This window comes from Syngnathus scovelli, chromosome 6 (genome assembly GCF_024217435.2).
Source record: "Syngnathus scovelli strain Florida chromosome 6, RoL_Ssco_1.2, whole genome shotgun sequence".
NCBI lineage: Eukaryota > Metazoa > Chordata > Actinopteri > Syngnathiformes > Syngnathidae > Syngnathus > Syngnathus scovelli.
In genome coordinates, this window is record NC_090852.1 from 18,024,052 (window position 1) to 18,041,391 (window position 17,340).

At 43.1% G+C, this 17,340-nt stretch overlaps 2 protein-coding genes across 4 annotated transcripts in view; one reads left to right on the forward strand and one right to left on the reverse strand.

Moving 5' to 3' along the window:
* The window catches only part of swap70b (switching B cell complex subunit SWAP70b), a 57,611-nt gene that overhangs the window by 630 nt on the left and 39,641 nt on the right, over nucleotides 1-17,340 (reverse strand). Inside the window, exons 2-13 of one of the 3 annotated variants that reach the window (XM_049723713.1) lie at nucleotides 12,781-12,885; nucleotides 8,201-8,305; nucleotides 5,299-5,439; nucleotides 3,911-4,084; nucleotides 3,411-3,644; nucleotides 3,155-3,301; nucleotides 2,911-3,019; nucleotides 2,599-2,780; nucleotides 1,491-1,598; nucleotides 1,245-1,411; nucleotides 495-693; nucleotides 330-426 (exon numbers count right to left, since the gene is read on the reverse strand). In XM_049723713.1, the coding sequence (XP_049579670.1) occupies nucleotides 330-426; nucleotides 495-693; nucleotides 1,245-1,411; nucleotides 1,491-1,598; nucleotides 2,599-2,780; nucleotides 2,911-3,019; nucleotides 3,155-3,301; nucleotides 3,411-3,644; nucleotides 3,911-4,084; nucleotides 5,299-5,412 (1,531 nt within the window). In that variant the 5' untranslated portion in view covers nucleotides 5,413-5,439; nucleotides 8,201-8,305; nucleotides 12,781-12,885. Of the gene's footprint in view, nucleotides 1-329; nucleotides 427-494; nucleotides 694-1,244; nucleotides 1,412-1,490; nucleotides 1,599-2,598; nucleotides 2,781-2,910; nucleotides 3,020-3,154; nucleotides 3,302-3,410; nucleotides 3,645-3,910; nucleotides 4,085-5,298; nucleotides 5,440-5,899; nucleotides 6,120-8,200; nucleotides 10,958-12,780; nucleotides 12,886-17,340 lie in introns of those variants that run through there. The other 2 variants (XM_049723711.2, XM_049723710.2) reach the window with 2 other exon arrangements.
* On the forward strand, nucleotides 13,368-15,516 carry admb (adrenomedullin b). Its single transcript, XM_068651201.1, has 4 exons — nucleotides 13,368-13,478; nucleotides 14,039-14,214; nucleotides 14,409-14,507; nucleotides 14,631-15,516. Exons 2-4 carry the CDS (start codon nucleotides 14,126-14,128, stop codon nucleotides 15,013-15,015), a joined length of 573 nt encoding a protein of 190 aa, XP_068507302.1. The 5' UTR covers nucleotides 13,368-13,478; nucleotides 14,039-14,125; the 3' UTR covers nucleotides 15,016-15,516.

A 17,340-nucleotide genomic window follows, 5' to 3' on the forward strand; every position in this document is an offset into this window, starting at 1 on the left:
GCACTCACATTCAAATAAAATAGTATAAGAAAAATATGAATTACATAGACAGTCCCACATACTAGACAAATATTAGAAACAAACGTTATAAAAAAAAAAAAAAAGCACTCAAAAAATGATTAGGCATACACAAATGTAAGACGAAAAATACAGAAACAATAAAACAAAAAAGAAAATGAGATGAAACGTGAGCTTTTTGTAAAAAAAAAAAAAAATTACTAAAACTACTCCAAATTAGCACAGAAATGCAAAATTTTTAAATGAATAAATAAAATAATAAATGGGAAAAAAAAGAGGAAATCTAGTAAAAGTTGTTAAAAAAAAGTTACCAGGCTGAATGAGGCGAATCAAGCCCTCGTGTTCGGCTACTTTGTGTTTCCACGTCTTTGTGTTGTTGGTGGCGTCCTCCAGCTTCTTCATCACTGTCTAACTCGCACAAAAACATTCATGATGACAATGCTGATAATGAAGATGATAATCCATTCTTGGAGTACCTGGTACTGCTCTAGCACCCCCTGCCTGTCCTGCTCCAGCTTCTGCAGCTGCATCATGGCATCCCTCAGGGCGTTGTCCTTGGCCAGCCGCTCCTTATGCAGCTCCTGCTTCTCAGCCTCCGTCTCCGAGATGGCTTGCTGCTGCTTCAGGTGGATCTCCTCCAGCTCCGCCCGCTTGGCCGCCTCCTCCTCCAGCAACCTGTGCCGACCATATAGGGGTCATCCATGCGAACTCAGAAGAAGTGTGGAACAAAGTTGTGTGGCCAGTGCACTGGCACCGATGAAATGAACATCTTAGATGCACAAGTGAATGACTCATATTAGAATCAATATGTTTTTAAGATTCAAGAGTCTTAAAAACATATTGGAATCTTGAATCTTTTATGCCATGTTTGTCATTTTAATAGAGAGTAATTCATTAGCTACTATATCTAGGACTAGGTAAAGCTGCTCCTAGATGATGTTCTTCATGTGTGAAGTTTATTTTGAACACTCAGCGTCTGCTGTTGTGTCAAACTGCCGACTCACTCACTCCCTGGTCAGGAACGTTAACGTCAGCAGAAGGGAAGGAAGGTCAAAGAGGAACTTGAGTCTGATTGGGAGACTATTTAGTACATCAGAACACTAAACTGTTATTTGCACGACTTCATTTGTATCAAAGTTACATTTTGGGACACAAAGATATTTGTGGCTTGATCAAATAATTTATCATCTCTACGGGACAGATATGTAATATTTTTGCCAGCTGACCTGGCCTGCAGCTTGCGGACGGTTTCCTCATCCTGGCGGGCGCGCCGCTCGTCCTCCAAAGCGTCCTCCAACCGCCGGTACATGTCCTCCATCTCGCGGACCTTCTGCAGGTACTGCTCCAGCTCCGTGGACTTTTGGGCCACCTGCTCCTCCATCTGTTGCCTCACCTGGATCGATGTAGAGCGCACACAGGGGTGTACCTAATGTTGCGTTTGCGGAGCGTGACAGCGACGTGTGTCCACGCACCATCTTCTCTCTCTCCAGGTCAACCCTGTAGCGGTCCTGGAGGTCAACCTGAGTCTGAAGCCGTCGTTGCTCTTCCTCTGCCGCTTTGGCTGCCGCTTCCTCCAGAGCCTGACATCAAAGCAAAGATGGACTGATTTTTTTTCTCATGAATTTTATCAAATTATCAAAATGACCAGAGTATGACAAAAACTTTTTCTTGTTTTTTAAAATTCAATCTCATTTTTTATTTCTGAATTTATCATGGAATTGAATTGGTGAGAATCATTTCAATTTTCATTTATTTTCTTTACTGAGATAAATCCATTTTAAGTATGTGTGAGCGAGAACGCGTAAGAGAAAAGTAAACAATGAACAATGGACGCAAACAAACAAATAAAGCACTCAATTTACGTCCGTGTGTGTGTGTGTGTGTGCTCGTGCACAAACTCTCCTTGTGCATTCATGCAGTCAGCAACTATGCTGAACAAAAGTGTGGCACCTCAATGCCAAATGTTTGTGCATTCAGCACCGAGATAAAGTGTGTCAGCCAGTGAGCACACCAGAGTGTGGACCCACTTGAACAAGGGTGAAACCCAATCTGTTTCCTACGCGGCGGCCCCTGCCCCCACTGTGAATAATAGAACAAGAATCTGTTCCAGGATTAGGGTTAGTCATAATATAGTTTGTCATAGTTCTCCTTTAGATGATCAAAAACGCTCAACAGGCAGTTTGGAGGCTCACGTCATGATGACAACTTTCTTTTAAGAGAGTTTCCATTGCTTATGCTAACGTGAGTCCCAGTCACGGTCCAGTTTGGGGACCTAAACCAGAAAAGTGTGTTTGACTGAGCAGGTGACCGATCCTGCTTCATGGCGCATTCCTGCATGACAACGTAGATGGGGGGGGGTCGGGTGCGGATGCGATTCGTATTCATGATGTGGCCAGCGAGTGCGAATGCGCCGTTGTAACCTCGGAACAATAGAGCCGGTTGAAATAACAATGTGGCTGCTTTGCACCACGAGGAAGCTCGTCTATCTCTACGGGAACATTTATTCCGACCGCTTGTGCTTTATATGAACTACAAAAACGTAAAAATGGTCAATAATAAAGAGGAGGTCTTCCTCCTCACCTTCCTCATGTCCTCCAACTCATGCTGTTTGGCCTCGTTGGCCGTCTGCAACTCCTTCATCTTGGTCCGCAGCTCCTCCTGGTCGGCCTGCTGCTTGAGGCGCAGCTCGCGACGTTTGCGGCGCGACTCGCGGTGCGGCGCCTGACGGCCAGCTCGGAGCAGGTTCACGCACGTCTGGATGGCTGCGGAGAAGATCGCATTAACTTCACGTGAAGAGCTTAGTATATGGCAACATTTTAACTTCCCCCCCCAGGTAGTACATTTTGTTGTTTTGAAGCAAATATCATAAAGCTGACGAGTGCAACCACTTACCCTGAATCCACTCCTGCTTCTTCTTTTTGTCCGACGCACTGATTTCAAAACCTTTCTGTGAGGATCTGATGAAGAAGAGACACTTCTTGCCCTCTTTGTCTGCCAAAGCCTGAAAAACAAAAAAAAGGAGTAGCACACTTCATTTCAATATACCGCACCGGTTTTCATTGTCAAAACCCGTGTTGGTATTTTTTTTTATTATATCTCCACTCTTGTATGTGTTTAAAGAAAAGCTTATCCTTACCTCCACGCTGCAATGTTCATCCAACAAGATGTCCCCCTTCTTCTCAGTCAGGTCTTCACTCGCGTAGTAGGAGATGGAGTTGGGCTTTAGCGTGAACCAGCGCTCCGTCCAGTTCTTCCTTTTGTGGCCTTTCTTCAACATGTAACCCTGGACCAAAACAAATGCAATCGCTTAGATCGAACAATTAAAAACAATTCAAAGATATAAAATTGTCCAATTCCACCGCATGTTTGGAATGGTGCAAACAGGGACGGACCTGCTTGAGCACGTCCATGATGAGTTCTTGGTAGAGCTCCTGGATGCCCATGGAGAGGGACTGTCTGTCCATGCCCTTGCTGAAGTGTCCCGAGCCTACCAGAGTGATGAGCTGCCACACGCTGATGCTCTGCTGCTGCTGCTGCGAGAGCATTTGGAGCTTATAGTCCTCAAAGCGCTCCTCCACCCAGCTGCCCCCCATCGCCTCGGTCAGCTTGCGCAGAAAGTACTCCATCTGAAAATACCGAAGTGAAATGAGATGATGTTCAAACACTCCCTCATTCTCTAAATAAAAAAATCAGCACACAAAAAAAAAATTAATTAGTTAATTTTAATTAACACAAAGTGTACTTTGACAAACGTGCTAAGCCTAAATTTTCCAGCATTTGTAAGACAAGAGGAAGTTCCCAACTTCCTGTTCTTGAACAAATATCAGCGATTCATCTAGGGACAAAATGAATTCACGAGCGCAACCATCAGTGAAACACGGGAAGCTCTCACCTCCTCCGTGACGATGACCGGCGGGTAGCTGTCCTCTGACAGGAAGTTGAAAATGCACCAGATTTTGAAGGCATCTTCATTGGAGATGAGTAGCTGACTCTGGTCCAGGTTTTTCCTGGAGCACAAAGTCCAGCACATCCTGTCGAAGTCCTGCCGGTCAAAGTTGTCCGTCACCTGCAATTGAAAAGTTATCAATAGTGTCCCATATTAATCAATTTGAATTTCAAAATTTGATCCAACACAAAAAAAAATGATTAAAATAAATAACACAACTACCCATTTACTTTGGGCTGACAGTTTCTATCTTTCTCCCGTGCCGCAATTTAGAGAAGTAGCTGTAACAACAACAGCAAAAATAAATCATGCTGAACTTCCAAAGAAAATGGGAGGAACACGGAGGGGAACACAAGCGTCGCCATGGAGACGGCTGGCAGGCCGAGTGTGCATTCATGCGGCTACAAAATGAGTGGGCCGGAAGTGAAGCGGCTGGTTATTCTAACTTTAGTTTTCTTGTCCTCACGTGTAATCTAATACTTACTATACAGTACACACAGAAAGACAGGATGTGATGCAACCACTATTGTGTTGTGTGGGGCTTGTGTGGAAACTTGTGCCACTCCACCCAAAAAAGCCCAGGATGGCGCCTCCCTTGAAGATTAGTGAGCACGCTGGACAAAAAAAATAATAATCTAAATAAAACTAGTAAATGGACACTTTTGGTCAAAGCTGTGCTGGAAAATGTCAAACTTCCGTGGAGACTAATATTATGATGTTGCCTGGAAAAAGGGCATTTCCACCTTTTCCCATTCATTGTCTTTTTACTGGTCCCCTTGTTACTGATCTGTATAAATGGAGGCCATATTTGATTCAAAATTCCATTAATGCGGACAATGTGTACATTGAGTCATGGAACCAGACAGCAGGTTGGATCAATGTGACACACACAAATGTACAAAAGATGACTGGTTTCTTTGTGTACCGGGTTAGGGTTTCCTCACTACATTGATGGCGTCACTTAATCTGCGCACGTATGGGTTGACGATGATGACACACTTTTTGTATTTCCTGACAGCACCAAAAGTGACTCGCAGCGAGGTCGCTCAAAATCAATAGAATCTGTGTAAGTCCCAGGAATGAATAAATGTCAATGTCAGGACAAGCTCCAGTGACATCATCAACAGGGGACAAACCAGGCGGGCAATGAATGCAACCACACTATCTCAGTTCATTATTTTTACTTCCACATTCAATTTTTTCTGTTGAGTTGTATTGGTCAAAGGTCAGACTCAAAAGGTTCAGGAATTTTTGCTCTTGCTCTTCTCTTTAATATAAAAAAGGGCATTTATAAAGAATTTGAATAGCCATGGTGGTTGAGTAGATGTGCTGACCTTGTCCAGGATGAATTTGTTGAGGTAAGGCATGTAACCCTGGTTGGAGACGGGGCCCTCATCATCATCTTTGAAATGTTCCTCCAGAGCCACAGGGTCATGAGGAATCCTCATCACTGTACATAAGTTGTGTGACAACACCTACAAAAAAAAAAAAATGATAAAAAACAATGTGATCATTTTTTTAAATTTTTGTACTAACTTGACCAAGAAGTGTATTTTATAATAGTTAAAAAGATGACTGTCTAGATTGAATTAGTTTAAATATCAACCCCCCCCCCCCCCCCCATTTAGTTTAATTAAGCTCATGTAGCTTAAAATGTTTCGTGACTTTCTTTTAATTCACTGATTACATTTGCGAGGTACCAAAACGGCTTTTAGAAACGTTACAAATCGTCGTCTGACATTACTCGCAGCAAACCTTTGGCACGACTGTCAGTCTAAATTACAAGCAACAAATATTCACTTTTATCGTTTACACACGGAGCAATAACCAACTTTTTTTTTGAGAGCTGATAAGGAGTTGTTTTGTTTGGATTTAACAGCAAGTTCCGCAAAAAGTCGTATTCTTGTTGTTTCTTTGTCGCATTTTGAGTTTTACCTTGAGTTGAGATTTGGATACTTTTCCACTCTTGTCCACGTCCAGGGACGTGAAGGCGTGCCAGATGGACTTCAACAATTCGTCCCGCAGAGACATCACCGTGGTCGGCTTTTTAATTAATACTACTTGGACTCGCAGTCTCCGTGACCTCCTTCTTGCTTGCAGTCAGAACGATACATTCAATAGTGTTGGCTCGTAAGTGAACGATTCGTTCAACGGAACGAATCTTTTCAGTGAACGAGAGTGAACGAATCGCTTCCTAAAGTGATTCGTTCTTTTTTCAGTTCATATGAAATCAACCAGTAGGTGTCGGTAATGCGCAGTGAAGCTGGTGCCACCTCGCCGTAAAACAAAACAAAGAAGAAAATGACGTCACTTCCCGTTTACGAACGAGTGGTTGAACGATTCGTTTGAACGAATCTTTTGAGTGAACTGATTGTAAAGATTCAGTTTACCTAAAAGAACTGGAATGCACATCACTAAACTATATGCCTTCATCTTGTTTCAGCAGCTGAACAGCAGAGGGCAGCACAGACACCAGAGAATAACCCAAATGGTCAACAAGGTGAACTCTGAGTCAGGGAAAGCTACAATATCTGACATCAATTATTTGAAACATGATTGTGGAAATGACAATGCCAAATTCCAAAAGGTTTGCTTCATGTTGCGTGACGGCGGCGTTTGCCGAGCATCTGGACCGACACTGAGTCAGACGTCAAAACTTTTAGGTTTGGTTATCGTCAAGTTTGGAGAATTTGCAAAATTACGAGAAAAAACAAAAACAGGCCAAGATTTCACATTGTCCAAGTGGAAAACGAAGACAGCCAATGAAGACAGGGTGTCCCAAAGTCACTATCCACTTTTTGTTTAAAGGTATCATTTGGCCAAATTCTTCAAGCAGGTGTTTATGCACAACCAGCCAAAGTCAACCAGGACACTTTTCTCTATAAAACTAACTAGAGTGAACAACCACACATTTGTGGTTTGCATTAGTGAATGACTTCAGTTGATTTAAAATTAAATGAAAATTATAGGTGAACAACACTTTCAAAACATTAAGTTCAAAGTTCAAAACAAAAGCTAAATACAACTGAACTGTTATTGTCAGAGAGCACATGTGATGAAGGTTCACTGTATAATAAATGCATTTACATTCAACATCTGCTGGCTAAAAAAAAAAAAATGTGAACGAGTCATATGTTTACACTTTGGAGGCATCCAGCTTGTGATCTCAGTGGATTACAATGACACAACGCTCATGGTTGGGTGACACGTTGATCAAGTCGCTGGCCCGTTTACACTCAGAAAAATCCCCTTCCTCAGCAACTGGGCTCTATTTGTAGGAATTTTGAATGTTGTCTTATCATTCAAAACGATTGATTGTGACACCAGGGCCGTACAGAGGACAGTGGGAAAAGGGCGGTGGCCCCTGGCATCCAACTAGGGTCATCTAACCCAACCCACCCCACTCATATCTAGGAGAAGCGGGGCGTAAAGTTTGAGTAAAGTCTAAACTAAACTAAAAGTAAAAAAGTAAAAGTAGAACCTAAAACTAATTTACAAAATCAAATTATAGCAAAGCCTTTTCAAAAATGAAAAAACTTGTTTCGAAAAACTGATTTTAAAAAACTAACACTGACGCCGACACGAAATAAAAACTAATCATAATTAAAAAAAACTATTATAAAGCAAATCAAATAATTACTGCCTGAAGGGGAACAACAATAGTTCCCCTGTCCGAATTATTCCTGACACAAAATACTTCAAAAGTTAGCCTGGTAAAAAGTACTTTTAAATATTAGGAAAATAAATCCTCGATTTGTAAACGTCTGTCTGTAAAATCCCCTTCCTCGGCCCCGCTTCGCTATCGTGCTAGCGCGCCGCCACAGCCCAAACGAAGCGCAACAACAATGTGGCGTCCAGATGCGCTCGGCACACCAGCTTTTTATGCAACACGACGTAGCATCATTAACGCTTAACGCCGCGCCACATGTGTGCTGTCAAAGAAGACCCCCCTGCGTCCCCCCCTCCCCATCACCCCCAGCGGCGCCTGCATCCCATCACGCCTCGGGCGTTTCAAACATCCTCGCATCGGAGGTTACGAGCGTTGCGGCTCGCGTGCCGCATTCCAGGCTGGTGATGCAAAGCAGAAATGAGCTAAACTCTCGCAGGGGTGCGCATACGTTGGGAAATAATAGGGTTCAAAAGTGGGGTGAAAGGGTCTAACTAACCCCCTTGAGCCTCGGAGGAATTTCAAACGTGAACATTTGGAATTCTACGTATGCCAGACAATTCATGTACCTCTGGGGTGCCGTGTTGAAGGCAAGCATCTGGTGAAGAGGAGGCAAAAAGATGATCACTGTATCTTCACCGTCTACGAGGATGATTCAAAACACCTCGCAGGATCTCAAACAGATGTTGAGGGAAGAAAAAAAGTCGACAAAAATATAAGTCAGCACAGTGATAAGTCAGCGGTACACAACATCAAAACAGAAAACACATTGAGGATTTTGAGTGTGCTTTATAGTCTGAAAAATACGGTACATTAAGGAATCTTGTGAATAATGACGCTTATCTTCCCCCCCAAAAAAATCAGGTCGTAAAAATATATTTCATTGTGTTGTATTGGAAATTTAAATTTAAGACCTAAAATTTTCCTCCCCAAAATATTATGACGGATAATTCTAAATAAAGATCTACACATTCCAATATAACCATTTTTTTTTTTGTTTTAAATTTCATGAAATTAATTTCAGTTTCCTGATTGTAAAATGACCTCAAGACACTATAAATGAAATAAGGCCGGTATCGGTACCGATATTGATACCCGATACCTCACCGTTCCTATTTTATTGTATATCGTTTTCTCATTTAATTTGACAATTTTTTCATTTATTGGTAAAGTTTTCACTTTTTAAGCTCAAATGTCCAAATTCTTGCAAATTTAAATTCATAGTGGCTGCTCTCAGTCATCCATCCACACAGTCAAGAAGATAAATGCAAAGTAGGACACCAAATCAAAGATGCGCCGAGACAGATAAATAAGCAATGGACATGTTTGTCTTCGTGGCGTTGCTTTCTTCACGCGGAATGTATTTTACGTGACAGCAAACGTCTCGTCCTGCTCTTTCCTCCCCCGTGAAGACAAAAGAATGTGAGGCAAGCCGCAAATACGAAACACAAGTGTGAGGCGGCAGGGGGCCGAGGGAGGGGGCGTCTTCCAACCCCCATGGATCGAAACTGTACTCTCGCCAGCTCATCGAATCGTTCCATCAAGACTTTGGCCTGCATTGTTTATCGTCTCCAATAATAGCTGAACGAAGGAGGATTGGAAGAACCGTCCATCATCCAGGAGAAACTGCGGTGACCATCAATTGCCCCGGAGATACTTTTAAGGAGGAAGACCAGTCTAGATGTTTTCCACAGCACGAAACAAATTCAGGCCATCAGTTTGTTCTCGATGTGGGTTCCCTCTGGCACTCTGACTAATTTGAAACGAATTTTGCCATCTTTAAAAATGTCTTCTGACAGGCAGGTGCAAATCGGCGTTGTCATTGCGTAAGCACAACTGTGGTGAGGAAGAGTCGAAATGAGAAGCGATGGCATGAACTGATCTTTTCCAACAATTTTGAAACGCCAGAAACAAAACCATCAATATTCAGACGGCATTACACGTCGAAACCATCAAGTGAGATCAAGACGAGGGAGGATAAATCCTTCCCGCTCTTTCCATCTGACACTTTGTCCAAAAAAGTGGTGAAAGGCACGCTAACGAGGACAATGTGATTCCAACGCTATGAAGATAAAACCAGTTGAGCGAAGGGTCTCGTGGCAGGGTCACATATCAGAGCTTGTAAATCAAAATGGAAAAATAAAAGAACCTTGTTGGTTGTTTTTAATAACAAAATTCCGCAAAGTCACGTCAAGCAAAAGTGGCGTGCATTCTTAGCGCTGCTAACTTTAGTCAACGAGCTATTTTTGGAGCCACAAGGGGCCATGGAGGGGGGGGGGGTAGGAGGGTTCCATCTGCTGCTAGGGATGTGGAATCTAAGTCAATAAAACATCTTGAAATATGAGCTATGTTCACTTAAAAACAACTGTGACCAATATATCACAAAAATGACAGTCAACATAGTTTCGTGTTTTGTTGGCGAATGGAGGGGAATCTGTTTTTTTTTTTTTTTTTATTATCTCTGCATGTGTAATACGCAGTGTGGAAAATCAACAATCGCAGGACAAAAGGTGAGGTTTTTGAGAGGATTTCTTCGAAAAAGTTTTTGTGGGTCTATTCATTATAGACAAGCATCCCAAATTACATGACGCTTTGTGAAGGAGTCTTTTTTTTCCACCTAAATTCTGGGGAACGCGTCTTCAAAGATCCTTTTCGAAAGATTTTTTGGGATGGTCTAGTCATGATGCGTACAAAATTTCACGTTGCCAATACTGACATTCTGTAAAATCAAAATGGCGAGTCATCAAATCTCACTGCCAACAATCACAAATGGCAAAATCTTTTGCCACTTGCAGTTGGTCATCTGTCTTTAAATTTTCAAGCATCAATTCTCTACGAGGAACCTCATCATTGAAAGACCACAAGAAATGGTCAAAATGTCTAATTCCAACCAAAACTAGATCTTTTTTTTTCGGTTTTACGCTTCTGAACATTATGTAAAACTGTTTTCAGTCAAAGCCAAGGAGGTGATGGCTTGGTGGAAATAATAATAGACTGGAGCATCACAAACAGACAATTTGTCTTTTGACTTTTGGCAGTCGCGCTACTGCTGCTCTTCTGCGATTGATTATGCTCACAAAAAAAAAGGCCAAATGGCACAACCGGCGTCAGACTGTTCTTAAATAAATCACACTTGATAACGTCTCGACAATGCGATGAAAGACTTGGGCTTCGCTAACCGGCCTCGTCACATTTGGATTAACATTCCTCTCCGGATCGCGGCTACCGTTAGCTTCGAGTGACTCATTAGGAACAAAATGTACGTTTCTAATCGGAAAAGAAAAACGACGGATAAAAAAAGGATGCTAATTAGCTCACAGATTCAATAAAACAAGCGCTTCCTTTTAAATGAAATTTGCTAAAAACATGCTCGCCAAAGAAGCTAACGTTGACGTCTTCCCTGAGTGAACTTGCTTGGAATCCATACGCTCGTTGCTCATTCCTCCATCTTTGGAACAACTTAAAATTGTAAACCATGCGACACATGTGACATCCTGACTCAATGCGATTGATGCGCTTTTCGCATAGCCGACGCTAATTCAAACCTTGCAATCTGGGGGTAATAAAAAAAGACAGACGGCGACTATAAATAGAAGCGCAGGGTCTAAGAATATCCCATCATGAGGGAGGCAACCAGCGGTTCCCAATTCACGTTGTGTTCTACTGACCCTGCGGCGTGGAAACGGATCTCAGTTTTGCTCCAATTAATCTCTATGTACAACTTGTTGAATATTTGTAGGTAAAGTCCCCCCCCCCAAGCCACTAATTGAAGGTGACCTCCAAGCCCCCCAAAGGAAGTGCCTGGTGGGTGCAATAAATCATACTAGGAACATCAGTCACTGTATGTACACTCACGGGACGCTTTATTAGGTACACTTGCTCAATCAAAAGCAGCGGGGGTCCGGCCCACAAACACATTTACATGCATGCCTTTGTGGAAAATAATGACCGCATGACATGATTTGACTTATAAGCTTATGGAGGCATAAATATACAAAATAAAGAGCTTGAGTTAAAGAGTTAAATTTTATTCTTATTTATCTTAACTTGTTTGTGTTTTAAAGCGCAGTAAGGTCATTCTCATTACTTCAATTTGTTTTAGCGAAGGCTTCACTGATGTACGTACGTAAAAAGAAACTTTGCAGCTATTGGCGCCGATTAAAATGATTGTAAGATGACTGTGAGTCAAATGTTTTGAATAGCTGAGAGTGTGTCGTAAAAGAGTTTTCCTATTCCAAAAATAGAAAAAAGAAAGAAAACATTTGAGTGGGGGCCCGGCAAGCACATTGGCTTGATTAACGTGGAATAGAAATAAAAGCAGTTCCTGCAATGATATGAGGTGACGACGTCGTTGGCCACAAAAGGCTTTTTAAAATGATTTTACTTAAATATGATTAATAAATGTTGTTGAGCTGGACTTGGACGGGGCGCACGCTTGCTGTGTTTTGGAATGAAGACATGAGACGGCCGCACGAAAACGCTGTTCCACATTATTAGGATCATTCATCACGTGGGACTTGATCGATTTCATGTTTACATCAACAAATTTAACATGTTTTGAGGCAATGCAATGTATTCAGCTTGGATTTTACTACTTAGTTACCAGCAGAGGGCGCACTCATTTTAGGCCCAATTAGGTTGCTGCCTAAATGTGTTGACATCGCAAAAGAAAAGAGGAAATTAACAGGAAATGAGCAAGTGCGGTGCTCATTATGAAATTATTTGCGATATTTCCTCTTGGAAATGAGATTTAGCTGCCGGGGGAACCGGAACACATTATTTTTATTTTTATGTTGGCCGTTTACACGTCAACGTGAGCAGGTGGGCGTGAGTTGCGGGCAACAGCGGCAACTTGCCAATTGTTTTCATTTTGAATTGTGTTTGGGCAGAAAATGGATGGATGGAAGACATCGAGACTTAAGTGATAGTTGCCCTGACATTATCATGTAATCTGTTCACATTTGCATTTTCAACAAAGCGCACGCATCGAGATGACAAGGTCGATGGGGCGTGTGGTTGCCATAGCAACACAGGCAATTTAAAGGCATTTAAATTCCACGAGGCCACTTTAGGTGAGCGAAGCCATGCGACAACACGTATTCGTCTTAATGACCCGTGACACTTTGAAAGCACTTTTAACCACACTTACTTTGACTTCCTGTGTAACGTCCGCAACTTCCTGTCCGGGACTTCTGAATCCATGTTGGAGGCCTGGCAAGATTGACAGGACAGTCGGTCGGAGTCACTCTGGGGACTGAAAGAAAAGACGTTATTAACTGACTATACAATAAATCCAAAATTGTAATTTGTAATTCAGATGAATGTATCTCTTTTTTGAAAAAATAATGCTAATGTTAAATCGGGAAAAAAATTGTACTTTATTATTATTATTTTTTTTCCATTCGTTAGCCAAAGTCGACAGCCATGGTCGATATTTCAAATTAGAGTTTCAAATCAGGGTAAGGCTTCAAAAAAAATTGTTGGAATTTCAAATGATCCTTTAAAGTCAGGGTGAACGTTTCAAAGTCGGATTTCATGATAGCAAGTCAGGGTTATGATTTCAAATTTGACTTTCAAGACAGATTAAGGTTTTGAAGAAAGGCCCGCGCGTAATCTTGACGGACGCTTCTGCTCTCCGTGTGGGGTTGATGTTTTGACATCAAGTGTCCCACAGCCCCTCCCACTCCCACTCTGGCATTCAGGTACCCCCCCTTCCCATCATTCCCTTCCTTGCTGCCTCTATAAAAACTCGCATGTCCTCAGTGTAAACGTCAGACCTCCACACAGAGTAAAGACGACGACACCAACATCTTCTCATCACCTCGACAACTCACTTGGAAATTACAGGTAAGAAATTTCTTTATTTGCTATCACGCACATCCTCACCTTTCACCTGGGGTAGTGAAAAAAAAAGTAGAATGACACAAATGTTGATTTTAAAATACCAAATTACTAATTATTTATTCACACAAAGACATTGATGATTTTTCACAAGAGTTATGAAACTGATAGATATTAATAATAAATAGTAAAGAGTAACGAATCAGTTGGTCATTTTATCCGATTGGGACATTTCCTCAAATAAATCTGCAGTTTGATTTTTGCAAAAGTGTATTACAGCAAATACAATTTGTATTTATTTTCCCACGCATGGTAAATAAAGTCCATTATAATATTATTTTGGGAAAACTGCTACTTGAAAGATTACAAGTTTTATTCCTGACAAAATATAGCTTTGCTCTTTTTTTGTTGTTGTTTTTTTTTCTTAATAAAAAAAACAAAACAAAGAAAGACTGTCTTTACGAAACATTTTGATTTGGGAGAAAAATTCTCAGTCCTTACGAGTACACGCAGTTTTTCCTTAATTGAATTGATCCTAACAGTCAAATGTCTGCCTGGACTTTCAGAATCTTTGTGCACGTCATCTCTGGCAGCTTTTTCTTCCTCTCGCTCGCTCGCTCGCTCGCCCGCCCGCCCGCCGGCCCCCCGCCAACATGAGGCTGGCGCTGCACACACTCGTCTGCTGCTGCTGCGTGCTAACGGCGGTGATGCCGCAAGCGAGGAGCATTGCGCTCCGGAAAAGGTGAGCCACACATTGGTCAAAGGTGAGCCACACAAAGGTCAAACTGATGTCAACGTCAAACATTGGGCCCAGTTCCATCCAATTTGTCCATCGATCCAAATCCATACGGACTTCTCTTTTCAACAGAGACCTTTTGCGAGTTTTTTGGGGGGTTAACGTGGCTAAATGTGCTGCTTGCTTCCTGTGCGCCTCAGGTTCAAAGGGCGCCTGGCAATGAAGAGGGACGTGTCCCCCGTCCTCATTGGAGCGCCACAGCAGGGTGGAGAGCCAAAAATGGAATGGGCAGACTCCAGGTACACAAAATTCAACGATTCGAGTCTACCGCCAAGACGAACGTCATCCGAATAACCTCGACTGTTATTAAAAGTGGCCGTTTCGAAGATGCAGCGTATGATGAGAACGTCTTTTTCTTGAAGCCTGCCGTTCAACATCCGAAGGCGCCGCGCGCCGTCCAAAACCTCCGGCTGCTTCCTGTTCTCATGCTCCTACCACGAGCTCATCCACCGCCTGAGCCAGATGCACGACAACGACAAAAAGGTGGCCAGCGCCCCAAAAGACAAGATGAACTCTATTGGGCGCCGCCGCCGCCGAGGCACCGACGAGCCTACGGAGGCGCCTGCGCCTCGCAGCGGGCCGGAGGAGATTGCTTGTTGGGTGTGCTTGCTAAGCGCAGACAAAGATCCAGGCAAGGCCTCTCTCGACGAGTCACTCGGACGGACGCCGAGCGAAGCGGAGCGACCTCGCCCGACCCGGCAAGCGCTCTTAGCAGCATTGCCCACTAAGGAAGACGGAGTTTGCTAGGAAACGATGACAGAGTATCTGGGAGAAAATGAACTGTCGGTGGAGTGGACAATCTTCTGAATACCGTATTTCCTGTATCTTGTAAATCGTCTGTTGGTATACAGGTGCAGCTCCATCAATTGGAATGTGCTGGAGTTTTGGGGTTTGTTTCAGTGGTTTAGTTCAGAAAGTGAATTTCATCATCCGGTGCAGTCGTCCACCATAAATTCACCGACTGACAGACACCTCTCTCTCTCTCGCTCTCTCTCGCTCGCGTTTTGCCGAAAACCTCTCTGGCGGTACTGTAACACCTTCAAGATTCCACAAGGCGGCGCCAAATCCCCGTCCGATGCAAAAGTACTAAACGTTGTCAGATGACGGCATAAGCAACAAAGTTTGAGCCTGCGATGTGCTTCGAGTGCATTGTTTATTTTTTCTTATTCTTTTGCTGCTGCTCAATCATTTGAAAGTCATTTAGTTGGAGTAGTATACTGGAATAAAGCAACATTTTTTTGTCCCTCCCCCATGTTTTAGTGAATTGAAACGTGCTTGTCCGTTTTGCTGCTGCTGCTGCTGTAGTTTTAGTAACTTGAGTGAAGTATTTGGTCTTTGCAAAGATACAGACTATCATATGACATGACATACAGATGGTTCCATTATCATATACAGATATTTAAAGAGAGCGCTTGGAGTTCGAATTGACTGCATTCGAAAGACTAGGCACGCGCAGCCAGCCGGTCGTAAACCAAGTGCATGCGTTGCACGCAAAACTGAAAGAGGAAACATTTCCAAATCTTTCCTCCGGTTGGAATGCCATGACTCAGTCCAGCGCGGCAGCCAGAAAAAGCAGAAAGAACTCCTTCCTCCCTTCAACCTTCATTCAGAAGAGGAGCCGTTGGCATAAAGAGCAAATGCATTTGGAAGTTTGCAAAAGCGCAAGGGCAAAACGTTGTAGCTCACGGGCCGGAGAGTCGTAATTGGCTGGAAGCAAGAGGAGATTAGGAATTGGCGCAAAGGGAGCAAACGATTGTGCCGTTCGTTCGCCTTGTTGGCTTTTGGGCCGACGCTTGGCCAGGAACACGGTGGCCACCGCTATCAAAAGCCATGAGAGCCAGGAGCGTTGGTTCCTAATCCCCTCTTGCTTCTTTCTCTTGCTCAGCCAGCACTCTGGTAGCTCGGCAACTGGAGAGCCCGTCGCCAAAGCCCTCGGCCATATCAAAAGCGGACAGAACAGGCGGCGGCGGCGGCGGAACGATGACAATGTGAGAAAAAGGAATCCGTTGAGCCTAACGGAGGCGGAATGAAAAGGCAGCTATCTCGATCCCTCGATAGCTCGGCAAAACGGTGGCGAGCTCCAAATTTCGTTGTGAGGTGTGATTTACATGAGGGAATAAAGTCAACAAATAATAATTAGGCACACAATAACATATGTCTGAAGGCCATCCATCGCCTTCACCCAATTATCTCAGGCCCATTCCTGCAGCAAGCGTGAGAGTATCTGTCGGGGATATTTGCAATCCATCATCACTTTGCCAAGAGCAGCCAGGAAGATGACTGACGCAACATTGCCACGAAAAGCGCTTGCAGGAGGTCGGATGGGGTCGAGGGAGGTCGAGGGCTTCAGCTTTGCCTTTGTCCTCTGATGCAAAGCGGCAGAGCTACCAAAGGTGCGGTCGGACGGCGGGGCCGCCGAGTCGCAAAGTGACGCGCCGGTCCTTTGAAGGCTTTGAATTCGGAGGATGTTGCTCAACCCGGAGGAGACAAACGGAAGGACGTTCCGTTCTGTTCCGTCTTTGAGTGCCATTGCAAACGTTTCCGTCGCAAGCAAGCTGCTTCAAAGCGGCTTGCCAAAATTGAAAAGAAGGAAAAAATCCTACAGCGTTGGAAATAATTGTATTTATTCATATGTATGTATTTAATTGGAATCCACCTTAAAGAATGCGGGCCGATACCGACTTTATGTAACGCGACCTCTGGACGAACCATAACAGAGCAGACCGACCGCTCGAGCCTAATTTTTGATTGAAAACGAAAAGTAACGAAAAGAAATGCAAACATGATATATTTCTTCGAAAATGATTGTATGTATTTATTTCTTTAACGTAACGCAAGCCCTGGACGAACTATCACCGATGTTTTTTTTCAGATTGATGGAAAATGAACAATAACGATAAGAATAATAAATAATTCTATGGGTGCACTATGTCTACATTATATGAGAGATATTCCTTTTGAAATCATTGTAGTCATTTAATGTTACGCAACCTCTGGACGAACTATCCCGATGTTTTTTTTTTCAGTTTGATTGAAAATGAACAATAAGGATAAGCATAATAAATAATTCTA

Excerpts from the sequence above, each read along its gene's own strand:
- admb (XM_068651201.1), top strand. The coding sequence starts at position 14,126 with ATGAGGCTGGCGCTGCACACACTCGTCTGCTGCTGCTGCGTGCTAACG. Across the intron at positions 14,215-14,408 it reads AGCATTGCGCTCCGGAAAAG|GTTCAAAGGGCGCCTGGCAA; the intron begins GTGAGCCACACA and ends TGTGCGCCTCAG. Across the intron at positions 14,508-14,630 it reads ATGGAATGGGCAGACTCCAG|CCTGCCGTTCAACATCCGAA; the intron begins GTACACAAAATT and ends TTTTTCTTGAAG.